This window comes from Vanacampus margaritifer, chromosome 15, assembly GCF_051991255.1.
Source record: "Vanacampus margaritifer isolate UIUO_Vmar chromosome 15, RoL_Vmar_1.0, whole genome shotgun sequence".
In the NCBI taxonomy this organism is placed as follows: Eukaryota; Metazoa; Chordata; class Actinopteri; order Syngnathiformes; family Syngnathidae; genus Vanacampus; species Vanacampus margaritifer.
Genome location: NC_135446.1, coordinates 12,551,202 through 12,570,407, shown reverse-complemented (window position 1 = coordinate 12,570,407; position 19,206 = coordinate 12,551,202). Strand labels below are relative to the sequence as shown.

Here is a 19,206-nt window from a genome sequence, read left to right as displayed (position 1 = left end):
TGACACCAATCGTAAAACACCATCAATGTGTCGACAAGTGACACCAATGACACCTTTTTTGGGGCCTGTTTTTTTCAAACATTTCCTGGGCATCACCATTTCAAGCCCATTGTTGTGAGATCGGAATATTCAGTTACCACAAAGCGTATCTGTCTGATGCGGTCCAGTGATGTAAATAGAACACATTCACGGACACGCCCAGTGGCGCGAACATCGTACAGAACACGCTGCTTGGGTAGTTTGCGTATTTTTCCACACACAAAAGTGCACCTGTTGTCAGCACGCACGCACACACGCACGCACTTATCAAAGTAAAACAAGTTTTAGAGTGCAACCCTGATTTGCATTTGCATTTAAGAGAACACAGTAGATAACAATCTTTCCACATTTATGCCAGGATCCAATTGGCTTTAATCTCTTCTGCATTTGTTGCATGTGTATTTACGCTCTGTTTGTGTGCGCATGTGGAGATTATTTTACCCACTGTTTTCCTTTGAAATTGAAGTCCGAAGTCTGCGCTGAGGAAAAAAAAAAAAGGCACCTTTCGCCCTTTTCCATCTCCACTGAAAGTCACAGCCAACAGTGCCTATCAGTTCTGCTGTCTTTGCGTTTCCACTCCACAAAGCAATAGCGACTGTACTATTCTTTAATGGAAGATTAGCTTCAAATGCAAGCTTAAAAGATTATGCGCTTTCATATACGTCTTTGGCAGTCCAATTCTCTCCCTCATGACGGAATCTCACCATTTTTTGTGGTCGCAGGTATCAACTTTACTTCATTTGCACACAAAAAAATCGAAATTCATGAATTTATTGGATCTTCATTTTTCTTCAAGACAGTTTCTAGACAATGCTTTGACTAATGAAGCTGTTTGTATGGGTTTTGTCTGGAAGAACTTTTAGAATACAGTAATGAAACATCGTCACATAAAAGTCATTGTAAATAAATGGGTCTAATCTAAGAGTGTTCAAGGGATCTTGTATGGGGAAACAAATTTGACCAGCCAACAATTGCATCAGCGGTGACTCCAGCCAATCTGTTTTGTTTAAACCAAAATGGTCGACTAGTAGGGATGTGTCTACAAAACAAGATTCGATACTGTTTTCAATGCGTGCAGTGTGAAACGATTCAAGGATGGTTCAATTTGAAAGTGGAGTGTTTCGAGTCGGTTTGACTCAATAGGATTCCGATTCAATAAAAAAATGTACGACTCAGTTCATGAGGGTATGATGCAATTACTTTTTTGTTGTCATCTTCCATACATTTGAATGACCTTGTCAGTACTGTAAATGTGCCATTTCCTTCTAAGATGTATTGCTCCCAACAAGTCATCCAACAATAACGACCATATTGGTCGTTTCACCATGCACCGAAATACGACCAAGTGTTACATATTGTAGTTTAGCGACCTCTATTGGCCATGTTAAATAGTGAAAAAATACAAAACTGAGACTCAAACCCCGATCGTCCCCAATCTTACTGAGCTATCAGTCCATTAACTCTTTGACTGCCAAAAACGTTAAATAACGTTTCGTAAAATCCTATGGAGGAGTGCCAAAGACGTTAAAAGACGTTTTTTTCAAAACAGGTGAAACTAACCATTTTCTATTGTTGATTACTCAAAAACGGAATAAGGTAGAAACAAACTTTTTTTTTCTAATGGAAGATGAGAGTCCAATCTTGTTTTGGCAGTATGTGTGTTTCCATAGTCCAAACACATAATTTTCTATGGACCTTGAAAGATCAGTCAAAATGCTTAAAATCGGCTGGCACCCACGGCATCCCTTTTCTGAAAACGTCTGGCAGTCAAAGAGTTAATTATCTTAAGTGTTCATTTTTAGTGGTGACATGTATGTATGTCAGTTCGCCGTCATGGACTAATGGTCGGGTTTAGGATGAGGCTTTCAGTTAGGTTGTACAATATACGTTACGTCTTTACATGGGACAATAATGGTTGGGATTAGGAAAAGACACAGTGAGGTTGTAGAGCGTTACAAAACATGTAGTCAACACTAAGAAAACATGTAGAAAACTCTAAAACAATCACTGGACAAATAACTGTCATATAAACACTTTTCTTCCGACCAGACGGACCGGGTTCGAGCCTCACTTTTGGATTTTTGTGCCATTTAACATGGCCGATAGAGCTCGCTAAACTTACATATGTAACATTTGGTCGTAATTTGGCACCTTTTGAAAACGACCTATGTGGTTGTATTTATTGGAGGACTGTCTCATCGCTCCAATAAAAGACAATTTGATACCTTGGTTTATTTCAAGGTGGGACGATTCAATTTTGGTTAATTCAATGCAACATCTGCAAATGCATCTTTTAAAACAAAAAACAATTTTCCGGTTCAAAATGTTTTTTTGTTGCACCTCATCGACTACTAAAATGCACAATTCCTAGCCCTGCAGAGGGCGCTACTGAGCGTACTAAACTCAGTATCTTCTTTCTTTTTCGCTTCCTGTTGGTTTCCCCTCAGTACGTAATCCAAAAATCCCCCAAATGATTTTGCTTCGCTCTGCAATACGTCCAACATGTCCACCAAGAGCCTGTATGCGTAATTTATTACGGCTCAGTCTCGTCTGTCGGGAATATTAATTTCTCTCGCCGCTGCCATCGTGCCATCCGACTTGGCGGCATTATGAATTATTCTGACTATTTGTAATGATGTCCTGTGTAGGTAATCGCCATTACAGGCGAGGAACTTAATTTGCCTATTGTTAATTAATTGCTCCGTTCTTGGCGGGAGTAATAAAAATGCTATTAGGTAAAATACCTCTATCATTAAGCTAACTTTGTTAATATGGCCATCAGTGGGGCTCCATAAACAAAAGCTTCACACTGGGGTAATTAAAAATGCACATCATTAATTATGCAGGATAGAAGATTATTCAACGTATCAGAGCCGTGTTGACAAATCTCTTCCCAAAAGTTTCCTCACTGGGATTGCATGTCTTTTTCTTTTCCTTATCAACTTCCTGCATTTTATACACGTGTAAATCATCGCTGGGTATTTTACCACCAGTAGTTGAATGAACGTTCTACGAAGACATGAAAGGCGCGGGTGACGCAAGCCTCTATAAAAAGGTGTTTGGCCAGGGCGCCATAAAGCAATTGTCAGGTTAGATATGTGTCACGTCAGCTTAAATGAACACACATTTAACCAAAGATAAAGAGGGGTAATAATAGAGACCTCCTGTGGAAGATTTCAGGTACTTTTCCACCCTTGTGCCATGGATGTGAAGTGTATCGTATGTAATCCTAACCCTAACATCAACGTTTTCTCCTATCAACCCCAAAACACAATTCTACCAATTTTCAACCAGTTTTAGTCTCATCCCTACAGCCCTCAAATTTCACAACAGCGAATCCACGTACCTCCTTCCTCATAGCTACCCCATTCCCATTTTCTCACCTTTCCAGAAAACCTGTAGTGAAGGTGTGAAATTGATGTAATGGAAAAAAACAACGAGGTGCCTCAACAAGGCCTTAACTATGTTTCCTTAGGATTTTTGCAGTGGCGCACCTTTTAATAATCTTGACAGCGTTTGGATTAATAGGACAGCGCGGGAATACAGAATGTCGCGGGGGATTCTCCGAGGTAAATGTGAAATAATGAGGCGGAACATCATCCGAAAGCTCGCCTTCCGACAACAACAACAACGAGGGGGAATACTGTACAAGGTGCAAGGGCAGAGAAGCTCCCTTTGGTTATATTCATCCCGACATCTCCCACAAGAGCCATGAAACGAGACTCTGACTTATCCCGAAGCTTTACAAGGAGCGATAAGGCCCGTTCAGACATATTGTTGCAGCCGGGAATGACCCGCAACATGAAAGGGCATCTTGGCCATCTCCCATTGTGTGCAGCCACAGTATAGAGTGAGTTGCATGAACCCGAGAGAGAGAAAAGCATCGCCTCTCAATTAAGCGGTGACTGCGTGTGCCTAAATGAAATAGAAGTGAAAAGGTTGCTGAATGGAAGTACCCGTAAGTGGGTTAGCATGTAAATACACAAACAAGTTTTTAAATGAGTGTTTAAGTGCATTAGCATGTAAATAAACAAGTAAGGCAGTTTGACTAAAGACGTTAAGGAAGTAAGCGTGTCAGCGAAAGGAAGTTATCTCAGAGGACGTGGCGCTCTGGTTTCCCGAATCTTGCGTGTCATATTTCCTCATGTAGATGACATGCTAATTACTCCTTAATTACACGCGTCATCTGGACCAAAGTGCCCAATGCCAGTGCTGATTAATCACCTTATTGTGGCGGTGACGGCATTCCCGGTGGACACAGGATGCCGCAAAACCCGCAGCTGGGAATTATATTGCCGCAAAGAGATTGTAGAACTAATGGAAATCGCTTCTTTTTCCATATGACAGCTTTGCGACATGACGATGGTATGGGAAAATCAGCCTTTGTTTTCAGAAAAACATGGCTTGCTCTCTCTCAGCACAATCTGCAATGTGCTTACATCAGCCTGCACGTTTATGGAAGGCTGCCAAGCCGGCCGCAGATCATGAAAATCTGTATTTTACACACGCATTCAAGGTAATCATGCTATGGCGTCTTTAGAGCCGCGTCTGGTTACAACTCGCCGTGTATTGCAAACGAGGGAACGAGCAGAATTTCCGTTCCCAAAGCGCGATGCTCGCAAAGGGGCAGTGAGGTCATTCAACGTCACAAGATTCTGCCGCTATACGGTGGATTCTTTTTTGGACTGGAGTAGTTTGCAGTATCTGATGACCGCAGTCCAAAATCTCTTTTGATGGCTCTTGTGAGTTGTCAATTCAGATAACATTAGTTTGTTGACTTCTTAGTAACCATAGTCCTAAATCTCATTTAAAAGCAACCACAGTCAGTAGAAACTTTGAGGTATGGATCGGGTCTTTTTGGACTTTTACCTTAAGTAAGTTCCTAAAATACAAAGCGACCAATGCAAGTTTACGTTGAATGTGTTGGTAATTACCAAAGGAAATTGCCATTGTGTATGTTTTCATATTGGTCCAAATACTGGCAAAGGTAAAAACCATCTGTGAATCCTTGTAAGAAACATGTTCCATGCTTTCTAAAGCATTGTAATATCTTGGAGCATGATCAGAATAATGTGTAGCAGCAACCATTTGATTACCCCTGAGATAGTGACCAGTGTGGTGGTTTATCTCCTGATATGACATCTTTGGCCGCCTCCATCTTTTTCCTGTCCGTCCATATCTGCCTCTAATTGAACCTCCCCGTCTTTGCTGCTCACTCGCTCTTGCTTTTGTTCCCACCTGTCACATTCTTCGCTCTATCCATCCGCTAGCCTTTTGTCTCTTCACATCTATTGACAGTCACTGCTCCTTTTCTAGAAGGTGTAAAAATGCAGCATCTGAGGGTGAAAAAAAAAGGTGAGGAAACAATCAGTTTCACTGCGCCATAAAGAATTGTTCAGCCTGGTGAATATACAGGTGTGTCATAAAAATGAGGCCGGACTCATGGGTGTGACTTTTTGGGAACATTTCTACCTGCCATTCCAGCTTGCCTCCCACTGATGCTTTTTGAACACGGCGTTCCACAGGGCGCACGCTGCACTCCGGCTGACCTAATTCCTCCCTGGCGCTCTTTCAAAGTGCTGAGCATCGCGAGCGCTGCTCTGTCAAGGTATCCAGCCCCGCCTCTTACCATTAATTCTGGAAATCAAGCAACATCTGTTGTGCTTTGGGGCTCCTTGTGATTCACAGGAGACATTTTTTTTTCTTTAGCAAAAAAAGATGCATTTGCCTGAAGCGAGCGATGAGGTCTCAATGAATTTTTTACATTCCGGCATATATTTTGTTGGAATCGTCATCACTCGCTCAAGCTATAGCCACTCAGTGTAAAAGATTGAGCTGACAGTTTTTTTTTTCAGCAGCACCAGACATGTTGTGTCTCAGAATTTGTCTAAGCACAAGTCTTGTTTATCTGCACAGCCACTCACTCCATAAATTTTAATATTCCTTCGGAGTGCTATATCCAAGCAAAGTGCCGCACAATTCCCGGCCCCGGAGCGCCAGTTTAGCGCAGTCTTCGCACCACTCTCCGCATGCATCTTGCATGACTTTATGACTTAAAACAAGTTCAATAACATCACAACAACGTAGTAGTGGAGGTGACTGATATTATTCATCCATGGTGGGTGGCAGCGTGGAGTACGGAGGGAAGGCATGTCCTCTGTTGCCCCCCTCCCTCCAGGGCTCCCTGTGTGGGACAGATGCTATTTTCAGTTCCACGGCTAACTGGCCCATTTGCCTCGATAATGTGGGCCGCGGTCTCCACGGGGAAAGTAGCCGCCACCACTGCTGCCATCCTGAGAGGGACTAAATGACACAGCGGAGTTCATCCATTGAAAAGATTTGCGCACATTCCTTAATCAGTCGTCTCCTTTTGATCACATAGGCCGAAGTCTTCCAAAATGACCGTAGTCTGGAATGTCCTGAAAACACTGTAGTCTGTAGTCTCGTTGACGACCATAGTCAGTACTCTCCTCTGAATACCATGGAGCTAAATCTCTCCAGAAACTAGTCTGTACTTTGTTTGAAATGTTTTCTTGAGACGCAACATCTCGTTTGCAAGAGGGTCCCTTCTTCTGAGACGACCAAAGTGCAGTACTTGTGATGATAGTCCAAAGTCTCTTCAGATGATTGCTGTCCATAATAATCTGAGATGGCCGCCATTGGTACTCTCCTTTGGCTGTAGTATTGGATCTCCTGAGATGACCGTGGTACGGATAAGGTCTTTTTGGACACTTTATTTTGAAACAAGGGGCGGCACGGTGGGTGACTGGTTAGCACGGTCGCCTCCCAGTGCAGAGGACGTGAGATCGAGTCCGGGCTTCGGCCTTCCTGGGTGGAGTTTGCGTGCTTGCGTGGGTTTTCCTCCGGTTTCCTCCCACATTCCAAAGACATGCATGGCAGGTTAATCGAACACTCCAAATTGTCCATAGGTGTGAGTGTGTGGATGGTTGTTCGTCTCTGTGTGCCCTGTGATTGGCTGGCAACCAGTTCAGGGTGTACCCCGCCTACTGCCCGAAGCCAGCTGGGATAGGCTCCAGCGACCCTTGTGAGGAAAAGCGGTTAAGAAAATGGATGGATGGATGGATATTGAAACAATACTGATATAGAACAGTTTTGAAATCACTGTGATGCTTGAATGACACCTCCTCTTTTACTGCAGTTTGGGGACATGCTTGTTTAGAATGTTGGTGGACCAAGAACATTGTGCATTTGTAATGACTCCTTATTGCAGTTTGAACCCATTGGCCATCACGCAATTGACATCTGTGGAGCTCTCCGAGATGAGACATGCTAAGAAACACACACGCTTGCCACTCAGGCCACATTGAATATTCAAACAAAGATAATTATCTGTGGATTAGCCCCATTTTGGCTGGGGCCACTTCCACTTGTCTAGTGGACTCCTGGGAGAGATTTTTTAATCATTAAGACCTTTCACTCTCTGTGAACTGCCAGCAGCGCAATTCGGTACGAGACGGGTCGCAAAGATATATTATGCCCTGACTTGTGAGCCATTTAGCGATGAAGCGGCAGCCATAGTGAAGCCAATGAAAATCTGCACTTTTAATGGCTCCTGCGCCACGTGCAACATTTAACGCCTCGAGGGAGCGTCCGTCACATGTGCCTTCAGATGGGTGTGAACAACTTTTCACACTCCATCTTATGGACCCGGCTCCATTCCATATATACATAGTGTCCAGAAGAGTGGACAGGCGGTGTGAACGAGAGTGCCGCCGCCATTTTTGGAAGTTTGATTTGACAGTGATGTCAGTCAGCATGGTAGGGATAAAAGTATTTCGACAACTGGGAGTGACAAATGGGGTTGAGTTTAGAGCTTCTGATAGATAGAACAGACTTGTGTATTGTTTAAGAAACATTTGGAGATGCATTTTGCATTTATCCATCCTTTTCCTCACATGAACCTAATCAAGGGAAAGTGTCAATCGTCACATTGGAATTATTACATTACATTATTTAGTTTTGTCATGCAGAATTGGATCCGATGAGCCGTTTGGGAGCGACTCACAGAAAGAAACAGGATGTAGCATCGGGTTTCCTTTTTAGGTGTACATATGGCGCCGTTCTGGGGCCCAGGATGTGATTTTGAACTGTTCGTTTTCATTATCAAAGGAGGACAGTTGAGTCCCCGCTGCTCTCTCTCCTATGGCGACCCGTGTGGTAGCGGTCCATCTGGGCTCAGTGAGGTCACTGCACACGCCACCTGCTCCGATCGGGCGGTGGCGTGGTTCTTAGGTGCCATCTCTGCCCAGTGTGCAAGCGGGAAGCAGGTATAGAGATTTAGTGCTACATATACACACAAATTCAATGGTTCACGTTGCTCGCAAATTCCCAACAGAGGTCTGAAGTGTTTAAGCACAAAACTACAATGCATTTCATCGTTAAGAACTTTTTGTTTTGTTTGTATGTATTTAAATATTATGTGCATTGAAGCTTGAAGTATTTTTGAGGTGGTACTTTTGGGGTAACGATTTAATAAACCTGTGGAATACACCAGAGATGTCCCAATCTGGTCAAGAACACTAGCAGCAATGCTAATGCTAACACAAGAGGTGTCCTGGCTGTGCTTTAGCCCACTTAAGTAGGTGATTCTCGATCACCATAGCAACAGCAGCAACACTTTTCAAGCTAAAACCCAATTGCTGTTATTTGAAGATCAGATGACCACATAATGCTTCTTAATAGGCTTATCAAAGTGGAAATAGGGGTGAGCTTGAAACATAACTAACTAACTAACTAACTGGTTGGATTAGAATAAGAAAAGCATGTTTTTGTGTAAAAAGCCTCTTTGTTGAACATATCCACAAGGCTCTTGTTTTGATTTAAGCCAGCTCATGTTGCCTATACACATCGTGTTGACACTGTATACACACTTGATACTGCCAGCTGTCCTTTTACTGCCTCCGAATGGTCGAATAAATGCTGAATTACAAAGCACACCCATTTCAAGTCTTGTCTGCAAGCAACCTGATCTGTCAGGAAATCCAAACCTCACCAGTTCCTTAAAGAAAGCTTCAGACATAAGTTTCAACCGTTGAGTCGCGGAGCAGTGCGAGAACTGCCATTTCAAAAGTCTGGCTTTCTTAGCTAGCAGGATTACGATAAAACGACTGCTCTCTGTTTATGCTCGTGGGTTTTTATGTAAACATGATTATACAGATTTATTTTTGTTTATTTGTTATAGCTAGCGGGATTCCACAAAAGCTATTAAGGCAATTTGCGTGACATTGTCAATGAGTGACGCGTGTAAATCTTTTGCGTTCCTATATCATCTTTTGTGACACAACTTGGAACTTCAGATTTTGAGTAAAGAAAAGTTCTCTAATCGTTTTGGCTGACAATTGAGCCTTTGACAGCTCTGACGAAAGCTGAAGGGTCAGAAGAAGCTGTCAGCCAGGTAAAAGAACATCTTTTTACCCCAAAATTTTCACAACACAAAAAAATCGAAAAACTTGTGAATGAAAAACACATTTTATTTTGGATGTGGTTTATTTTTTCCCCTTGGTTTGTTAGCTCACAAACATATTTTTCATTAAACATATAAATATTGAACAAAAAAAGGTTTGATGAAACTGAAGAAATTAAAAATGAAGAAGCAGTTACTTACTAGTTAATTTTTAAATTTGTATGTTAGTGAGCGTTCTGTGACATTTTTCATGTTATTGGCTTTGCTAATGGATTCATCAAAAACTATTTTCCTGACAGTTTATCGAGATGAGTGTGAGGGCTAAAAAGAAAAAAAAAACATAACCAATTTCTGCCTTTATCCCTGACATTTTGGACATAATACAGAATGCTTTGCTTGTTGTTAGCTAGCAAGTTTCCACAACAGTATCGACCTGCAATGTGGACGTAGCCTTCGATCAGTTCCATTACACCCAACTGGAAGGTTGTACTAATACATTGATTTGAAATTGTCGTTTGGTAGAACTTGCTGGCTGGCAGGAAAAGTTTTTCTTTGCGGGCTGGGGAAGAAATCCGTTTCTCTCCTTCTTCCCATGATGCAATGCTGTTTACGGTAAAACTGGTAAAATACAATAACTTGTGAACGTGTAGGTTATATTACAAAAATGCAATATCTCAGTGTGTTTTGTTTTGTTTTTTACAGCAAATGCTTACAGTTTATGTTTGAGAGCTGTATTATGCAAAAACTACAAAGCTAATATTTTGTGAAACGTCCTGTAGGTGTGGGAAATCTTTTATTTATCTTTTATTGATTTGTTACTAAATGTTCATTTGGTACAGTAGGCTACATTCATTTTTCTCTGTGCAGTTACAATTAATTGACTTGCTGTTGCACGTTTGCTTTTATTTGTTCAGAAAGCCAATAGGAATGCTCGCAAATGTTCCAAGTGAACATGCAGACGGTGGAGCAAAAAGAAAAAAAAAAAAACTGCAGGAAGACCACGCCCCCGCCACGCGCGTCACTGGCGAGTAGCGTGGACGCGGAGTCACTCCCTGCCTACTTTTAATAGCTTTGTCATGTGATGGAAAGCAGTTGTAAGACAGGTGCCCTCGGTTCATTCTCGGCGAGGGGCAGCAGTTGCCTGTGTGCGAGCGAGTGGGAAGCGTGCGTGGATTTCTTTTTTACTTGATTTCTTCCCCCCCTTTTTTTTCCTTTCAGCTCCTTTACCGACGGTTTTTTAACAAGTATTTTGGGGGGGTTGTTTATTTTTTTTACGGAGCCGTCATTCAGTGGCTGGATGGCGTGGGACAGGTGCAACCAGGACTCGGTGTGGAGAGAATTAGAGGTGAGCACCATGCAAAACAAAACAAAACAAAAAATCCGAATCATTCTTTCCTTGTGGACCGCTGGAGCGACGGAGCTTTTAGCTGGTGCGGAGTCTTCTCTTCCCGATGCGTAACGCGTAATGTGGACCCAGTTGAGGATGCACAACGCAGGACTATTTGGCAACTGTTAAACAAGCGGAATGTTTCCCCCTTTTTCCACCTTGATTCCTGGTGTAGCTTTCGCAAAAAAAGGGACATTTTCACTCTTCGGATGTAACGCTCCCGTGGTGCGTTCGGGTACCAGAGAGGTATTCTCGCGGTCACAATTGTTTGTGTACGCGTGTGTGTGTGTGTGCGCGCGCACGCGCGTGTGTTTCGTTTTACGCACGGAGTGCCTTGGTGACCAGCGTCCGTGCGCGTTATTTTGCAAGGGAGCAAAGGTTGCTCACGCCAAAAAAAGGGGGACCACTGTTTGACATTCGATCTTTAATCAGCCACATGAGCACATCATTCGACTTTTGTTTGTTTTCTTTGCACCTGCCAGCACTTTAATCTCCGCCGCGCTGCGCAGTGATGCTCTGCGGAGGTGCGGATTATTTCCCCGCTTGTGGAGATTTCTCCGCAGTGCTTCACGATTGTGTCCCAAAATGTGCGCACACGCTATAAATATTTGCAGCGGAAGGAATAAGGCTGCATGATCTTCGTCTCGATGCCCTCAGCTTGGTTTATGTGCGTAAATCACCGATTGTCTCGTCTGTGTAGCGCTAGTCCATCACTTTGCACCAGACTGGGAAGTCCGTAAGATAATTGGGAACCTCTGGTTTGCAGAACGTTTGCAGTTTTTGGTTGCCGTGCCTTGTCAGACTGGATCATCACACAGGCACAAGCGCCCCCCTCCACACCCCCACCCAGTCGCGTGTGCCAACACAACCCAGCTGTCTCATCACAAGTCTTGAAGTCATTGTGTATTCGTGTGAGGGGACAGATGAACTGTGACACCGGTGTCTGGGCAGCCCTCGCTTTGCCTCCTCGGCACAAGCGACACGTCCCCCGGCTTTTTTGACCTGAGCCCAACCTCACGTCCCGTCCCTCCTGCTCAGGCAGCGCGAAGCACCCGCCTCAAGGATGTCCATGTCTGATGTGCGTCCAGGTAGCTAGATGGGGAAGCTTTGCTGTGTGGAAGTTTGCACCGTATTTCGCTCTCTGTTGATGCAAAGAGGCAGCAATTGGCTTTGCACGCTGTCCATCCTTGGCTGGCGGAGGTGCAGCCCCCTTCCAGTTCCATTCGCAATGACCCTGCAAAAAAAAAAAAAAAAAAAAAAATCAGCTGAGACATGCAAATTAGCCCAACCCCTTCCTATCTTGCGCTCTCTCTCTCCCACTCTCTGTTTGTTTTCACAACATCCAGAGCCTCGTTCGACCCCCTCCACCCCCCCTCCTGTCCTGTTACAGTTGGGTTGTGGGGGTGCAGGCAGCTGCTTTGTAAAGTTCACGACAAGTCGTGGAGGTTACATAAAATGTCAGCAGGCGTGCGCGCCGATTGCATGCAAGGCAGCCGCACTTTGCAGGTTGGGGCATCGAACGACGTGGCCGTCAGCTCTGTTTTATGTCGCACTGATCGTCCTTTTTGATGTGTGTCCGCCCCTCACAGTGTGCTGCCTTGGTTGGCGAAGACCAGCCCCTCTGCCCCGACCTCCCCGAACTCGACCTCTCCGAGCTGGACGTCAGTGACCTGGACGCCGACGGCTTCCTGGGCGGCCTCAAGTGGTACAGCGACCAATCGGAGATCATTTCTGCGCAATATGGCAACGAGGCGTCCAATCTTTTCGAGGTAGGTCACGGCAGCATCTTTTTGCGAGAACGATGTGTTGGTGCTAAAAAAACAGAGCAGGCCCGCAGGGGAGATAACGTGAAGCTTGATAAGCCCAGCGGGATCTTTGTCCCCTTATTTGGGGCCTGACAGTGGTGGGCCTCCTTATCAAAAGTGTTTATTTCAGCTTCCACTTACTAATGCGGCTCACATCTGAAAGCAAACTCTGGACACGTCGTAAAGAAAGGCTTCTCAAAAGCCTTGTAAAACTTTAATCTTCCCCCTATCACCCTTCCACTGTTCCTTTTTTTCTGTTGTCACCCAGTGAGGCTGCCAACAAGGTCGATGATCCAGTCTGGGCCATAAAGCCGTCAGTCTCGCAGTCTTCATTAGGAGCCCTTATCGCTGCTGTAGATAGATAGGCGGAGGCCAGAATTGGACGCGGCGGCCTCGCCTGGAGGGGGCGAAAATGGCGTCGAGTCGTGTCACGCGCGCGCTCACGTTTTCAGCTGCCGTCCATGCGCTCGGTGGTCCTGCGGGCAACGCTTGATAACAGGCGAAATTCTTTCCGTGTTTAACCTCGCTGGCCAGCGCCAAGAACTGTTTCACTGACTTTGTGTGCGCCTCACCTCTGCATACGCACACGCGCACAAATGGAGTCTAAGTGGGAGCTGGCACGACTGTCTGCCGTCAAGCCGAGCGATATGGTTAAAAATACCAACAAGTGTCAGTTTAAGAACAATGGAAGTCCGACTACCGACTAATAGCTTTTAGCTCTACTTCATGTTGCAGGTAAAATTGACCATGTTGAATTCTTATAATAATAATACAATTTTAGCCATTATATTTTGGAATGGTAATTTTCATCTTCCCAAATTCAAAATCCATTCAGCAAAGTGTCTGAAACAGTTCACCTCCTGACCAGTAGGGGGAGCTTTGCGTGTGATTTGCTTTGTGTAGACATAAACTGCACTCAACCAAAAACAACAAAATGCTGACCAAAACAAACAACAATGGTGTGACGTTAGTGCCTTCCATTTTGAAATCTGATGTTTGGTAAAGTGGTCTTTTCTAAGATCTGCCGGACAGAATTGTCAATGATCCATGAGAAAGTAAATATTATTTAAGTTTATATGCGCTTTACTTTTTCAGTGTTTATCCAAAACTGTCAAGTTATAGTCAAATCTTTCTTGGTCTCTTAAAGTCATGCACCATTTAGTCCTTATGGGTTATTTTACTTAAGCCAAAAATGAGTCCTGCCAGGTAAATGAAAGTAATGAGCTATTATGAGACTGAAATGGGATTTTACTGTACCCCATTTTGTTGTGGTCAGCCATGTGGCCTGCGCACGTGTCCCTGCCAACGGGGGCGCACGTGTTCCGCATGAATATTGTACACCCGCGCCGATGTTTTTGAGCCCTTTGCCGCGCACGCCAGCAGCGATTGTGTCACACTGAGTGAAAACTCTGCAAATTCTAGCCGTGAAGAAGCAGGGGTAGGGCGAGAGACGAGAGGGTACAGTTTACAACACCCCCTCATCCCCCACCCTCCATCTTTGGAAAGTTTCAAGTCACCATATGAAGTGGCCAGTTCTTCATGTAGCAGGACCCGGCTAATCCCTTTTAATCTGACAGGGGAAAGTTTGCCTCTTGGCAAGGATTAGAACTCCGGGGGGAGGAGCGGAGTGTTTGGGGTGTTGGTGGCGAGGGGGGCCTGCTGATGTGTTTCCTAATTAGTCTGCTCGAGCATCAGCATAATGAAATCCTGATTGTCATCTTGGAGCCACTTTCGGGTTGTGACGAGGTTGGACTCAGCAACATGGCCGTCACGTTTGAAGACGTTCCAGTCCTCACAGTAAACAAACATGGTCCAGAAAGTAAAACCCCGCTCTGGGCTCGTTGATCTGCCGGTTAAGTCGCACCTGTGGTGAGCTGGTAACTTGTTTGAGACCGAAAAGATCTCTTGTGTGGCCGTGGAACTGGTTGACTATGTACACTGTATGCGGGGCAGCAGCGTGGGATCACGAGGTATCCCCTGGCTGGCCTTTTGCTCCATTACTGACTGTTCCTGATGCGAAATGTGCTGAATGATAGGGCACACCCCGGAGCCCCAATACCCGCACCACACACACACACATGCAAAACTTTCTTTGCTGGTGATCGACACCTCTTATAAACGGACCGACTGTACGTCGCGTTCTATTTCGGGCCGCAGTTGTTAAGGGGGCGCTAGCTCCAATAATTTCCTGATGTACTGCCAAAGATAACAGCATGGAAGTGTTGACCCAATGTCTTTTGAACTGGCCAGAGCCCTGCTAGGATTACATGGCTGGCGGTCAACGGAGGGGTAGGGGGAAAGCAAATACAGTAAATGGAAAGTGTTCTGACACCCTTCAATCAATCAATGCATCGATCAGGGATTATTGTTTGTCGTGTCAAGTGCACCAAATTATGCTCTATGACTTTGGTTTGGAAGATCATAAAACATACCAAAGCAGGTGGAAACTCAGCATGATAAAGATTTATATTCAATACAGAGTAGAAGGGGTGTAACAAAAAAATTAATACATTGAAATCGGAAAGTTGTGTTTAATTTAAAATCGAATTGTTTCAATTTGAAATATATCGAGATAGTTACCAAAGCGTCTTTTATTGGAACGATATTTCTTCAAAGGAAATGGCACATTTACAGTACTGACAAGTTCATTCAAATGTATGTTAAATGACAACAAGAAAATAATTACATCATACCCTCTCAAATGGTCCGTACCCATATTAAAAAAAAAATCGTTACACTTTCAAATTGAACTGTCCTTGAATCGTTTCGCACTCCACATAACAAATCGCCTCGTGTGGAGAGATACACACCCCAATTATAAATGAATATGATTATCAGTCCTGTTACATTGGTTTCCAAACAACAGCAATAATGTTCCTGGGTCAGTTTGAGAATGCAAATGTCGGAAATGGGTGAAAGAAAATCCCAATAAACATTGTTCTCATTATTAACATTATTGCTAACCATTTGTGGTATGCAATATATTGATTATACTTGCTGACTTGCATTATACTATACATGCAGCAGATGGTTGCTTTGTATTCATTTTACTTTGGAATGGGTCATGTTGACCCACAGCATAACAATTTCCATAGAAGTCTTTCTGATTTTCATTGGCCTTACGGGGTGACGATTGAACCGTATGAACTCTGCTCAGAAACAACTGCACAGGAACAAAAGAATACAAGCAATTCTAATGATCTGTCCTTCTGGTCCTGAAAAAAAAAAAAATATTGCAGTTGTTCCGTTTTCTAGTGAGTCAGTCACACAGGATTTTTTTTGGGTGCATCCGCCCATCCGTATCATCCTGTCATGTCGTCCCAGCGCATTTGTCCATGCCGGGCCAGACAGACATGAGGACAGATGGGTAGAGAAAGGCGAAGGTTTGGGCCGGTGCCAGCCTGAATCAAAGCCCAAGGATTGGAAGTAAAAGGTTGTGGGCTTTGCAGCTAGTAAAATGAAATGCCAAGGCTTTAGAGTCTTACCAAGATAGTGTGCGTGGACATTCTGCAAGCATGCGATCATGCGTCGCCGAGCTCTGTCACACATGCCCTCTGACAGCCTTCGCGTAGCTGCTTTGGGCCAATTTCTCTCTGTCAACCTCCTGTTGTGGCGCGGGTCAATTTGACCCATTTCAAATCGAAAGAAATATAAACCAAAAAAGTTCAGTTCACAATATTTATTGGGAGTTTTTCCATTTCATTTAATTTGGATATTTAAATATGCCAGGGTCTAACTGACCTAATTTAAAGTTAAGGGTAAGAATCATTTTATACAGGGATGTGATTTTTCCGCTAATTCGCGTAATTCCGCTTTTTTTTTATCTCCCCCCAAAAAAAAAATTCCGTTTTTTTTTTTTTTTTTTTTTTTTAGTAGTTCATTGTGTATGCACATGACTCCGACAGATAACATCTTCTGCTATAATAAAGACATTTGTGGTATGCTCTAATATGAGTTACTTTTCATTTGGTCATGATACAATTATTTGTTCATGAAATTTGAACTCTTCAACATTATTTATTTGTTAACTTAGTAATCACATTAGTTAGATATGATGATATTCTCAGTGATAGTTTTTAAAAGCAAAGGCAGTCCAATGTTTTTGAATGTGACTGATTTTGAGTTGACTAAAACTGCCATTTTATATGGGATAGTTCAATATACAGCCAGCGGCCCCAGACCCCCGGCTAAATTTTCAGATAATTTCACTTTGGTCAAATCACATCCCTGTTTATAGTATGAAACTTATTTTGCTAGAATTAGATTACCCAATAAGTGTTAGGGTTTATTCGGATTACAGACGCTCCCCAATTTACGAACGAGTTACGTTCCGAGCGATCGTTCGTAAGGTGAATTCGTTCGTAAGTTGCTTCAGTGCTATATTTTGTATTATAATTTATGTTTAAAGCCTATATAAGTATCAAATGAAATGGCTTACCTCTTCTTTGCACTACCACTCTCACTAGAAGCCTTTCGCTTTTCACCAACCATATTGAATAATGGATGCACGAGATATTTAATGATAAAAATTAGAGGAAGAGGAAGGTGGATGCTGGGTGAGCTCTCACAGCGCCAAGCGTCGGTATTAGCGGCGGAAAGAAGCACTACACTCGGAAAAAGGCGCGCAATACAAAATCTAACTTACAGCATCTCTTTCCGGACATTTTCCGACACGCGCAGATATGTTCGTATGTACCGTTGTTCGTAACTCGAATGTTCGTAAGTAGGGGAGCGTCTGTACTTTCACCTTCTGCCATTTTTGGATGCTCGAACTTGCTCAGGTCAAAATGACCCAGCAGCATTATTGCAGTTCCTGAGAAACAAACCTAACAGGAGGGTTAAAGTGAACATGGATTGGATAGATGAGGTTAAAAAATCAGCAGTAGATTAGCTCACACACTTGTTAGTGGAAACACGCACACACACACACACACTCAGGGCAGGTTCTTATTGTTCCTGTTCCTGCACCCTGCTGAGCGCTTTGATTTTGCAAATTTATGCTGACATTTGAGAATACACCGCCCACACCGGTTCGGCGCTTCAGCAAAGGGGTGTATGAATTACCACAGTCACCACAACGCACCACCCCTTCCTCATCTCGCCTGCTATCGCATTCAGGCTCGGGTCATCAGTGGCGAAGACGCACGCTCGGGCGCCTTTTCCGCCGCGACAAAACTCTCCCCGCCTCCTTTGGCTCCTGAGGCGGAGGATTTGTTTCTTCTGGAAAGACGAAGCGGTAGATGAAGGAAGGCGGTCGGATCCCAAACAATAGTCCCTTCCGGGAGCGTTTGGGAACAAGAGCAAGGGAAGGAAAGGAGCATCCTTTTGGTCTTGCACTATCTATCCTCCGCACTCATCCCTCCATCCCAGTGGGAAGCTGCTGCTGCTGATTGTGGCACGCTTTGGTGAGCCTACCCAGCTGATCCCAAACCCCCAAGTGGATCCCCGTCGCCGCCACTAGTGTCTACAGGTGTGTAATTGAAACGTAGCACGCGCACATCAGATAGTGGTCTTTTGGAGCCGGCATGCATCAGGCAGTGATAGCTATTTTTAGCCATTGGGGTAATCTCAGCTAAGAGCCTTTCAGGGCTGTTTCACGTTAACCTGGCCAAAACACTAAGCCAATAATCCAACCTTCCCCCAGACTCACACACGCACACACACACCAACATGTTGCCATGATGCCACATAACATATCTTGTATTATTTAACACTGAACTGGATCCATATTTTTTTTTCATCCATAGATTCTCCCATTAAATATGGGATGATTACTCTGGTAGCACATTCGCTAATGGACATATAAATTTTGTTTCAAAAGCAAGTAAGGTGGGAAAAGGCTCATCAACATGTTTTTTCCCAATACTTTGGGTCCACCAATCAGCAGTGCAGGTTCCATTGTCATAGGTTGTATTGACGTTTACTAATGATTCCATTACGAACTGATATGAGCTAGAAATGTAAAGCATTGGCCTAGTTTGTTGTATTTGTTGCATCTTTGTTACACTGCATGCCTATGTATAGCTGCTCAAATAGTTCAAGCGGCTGCCCAATCAGGAGCCTCTGAAAAGCATTTAGACCCTGTTTGCATGTATGTACATGAGCTTCATGACATAGTTGGAAAGAAACGATCAAAAATGGTTCCATCTTGATTCTTGGGATTGGGATGGGTAATAATTACGGAAAAGCCAGAACCAGAGCTGTCGTCTGGCTGTTCTGTTGTTGTAGTTGTGCTGTTGGATGGAAATGTTGGGCATCCATTGGTCATTGACAATCCATCGCTAGGGTGGCTACTTCCATAAGGTCAAAAAGGAACATATTTTCAAAAATTAATAAATGCTCCCTCGCTATATATAGCGCGGTTCACTTTTCACTGCCTTGCTGTTTCGCAGATTATTTTTTTTCAGTGCAATTTTTGTGCCTATTTTATGAAAGTTAGGAAGGAACGAGAAATATGAGAGAACATGTAAATTCATCAATGAGAAAAGTGTATAAACTGTGTGGTGAGGGGTTTTAGAGCCTTAAAACATTTATAATAAATGTAAAACAAA

The 19,206-nt window shown here is 43.7% G+C and overlaps 1 protein-coding gene across 11 annotated transcripts in view; it reads left to right on the top strand.

The window, feature by feature from the left end:
• Window positions 1–19,206, top strand: part of ppargc1a (peroxisome proliferator-activated receptor gamma, coactivator 1 alpha) — a 175,325-nt gene that overhangs the window by 132,349 nt on the left and 23,770 nt on the right. For 7 of the 11 annotated variants that reach the window (XM_077544558.1, XM_077544551.1, XM_077544561.1 and 4 more), the window contains exon 3: window positions 12,440–12,619. In XM_077544558.1, the coding sequence (XP_077400684.1) occupies window positions 12,440–12,619 (180 nt within the window). Of the gene's footprint in view, window positions 1–10,524; window positions 10,809–12,439; window positions 12,620–19,206 lie in introns of those variants that run through there. The other 4 variants (XM_077544553.1, XM_077544552.1, XM_077544560.1 and 1 more) reach the window with 2 other exon arrangements.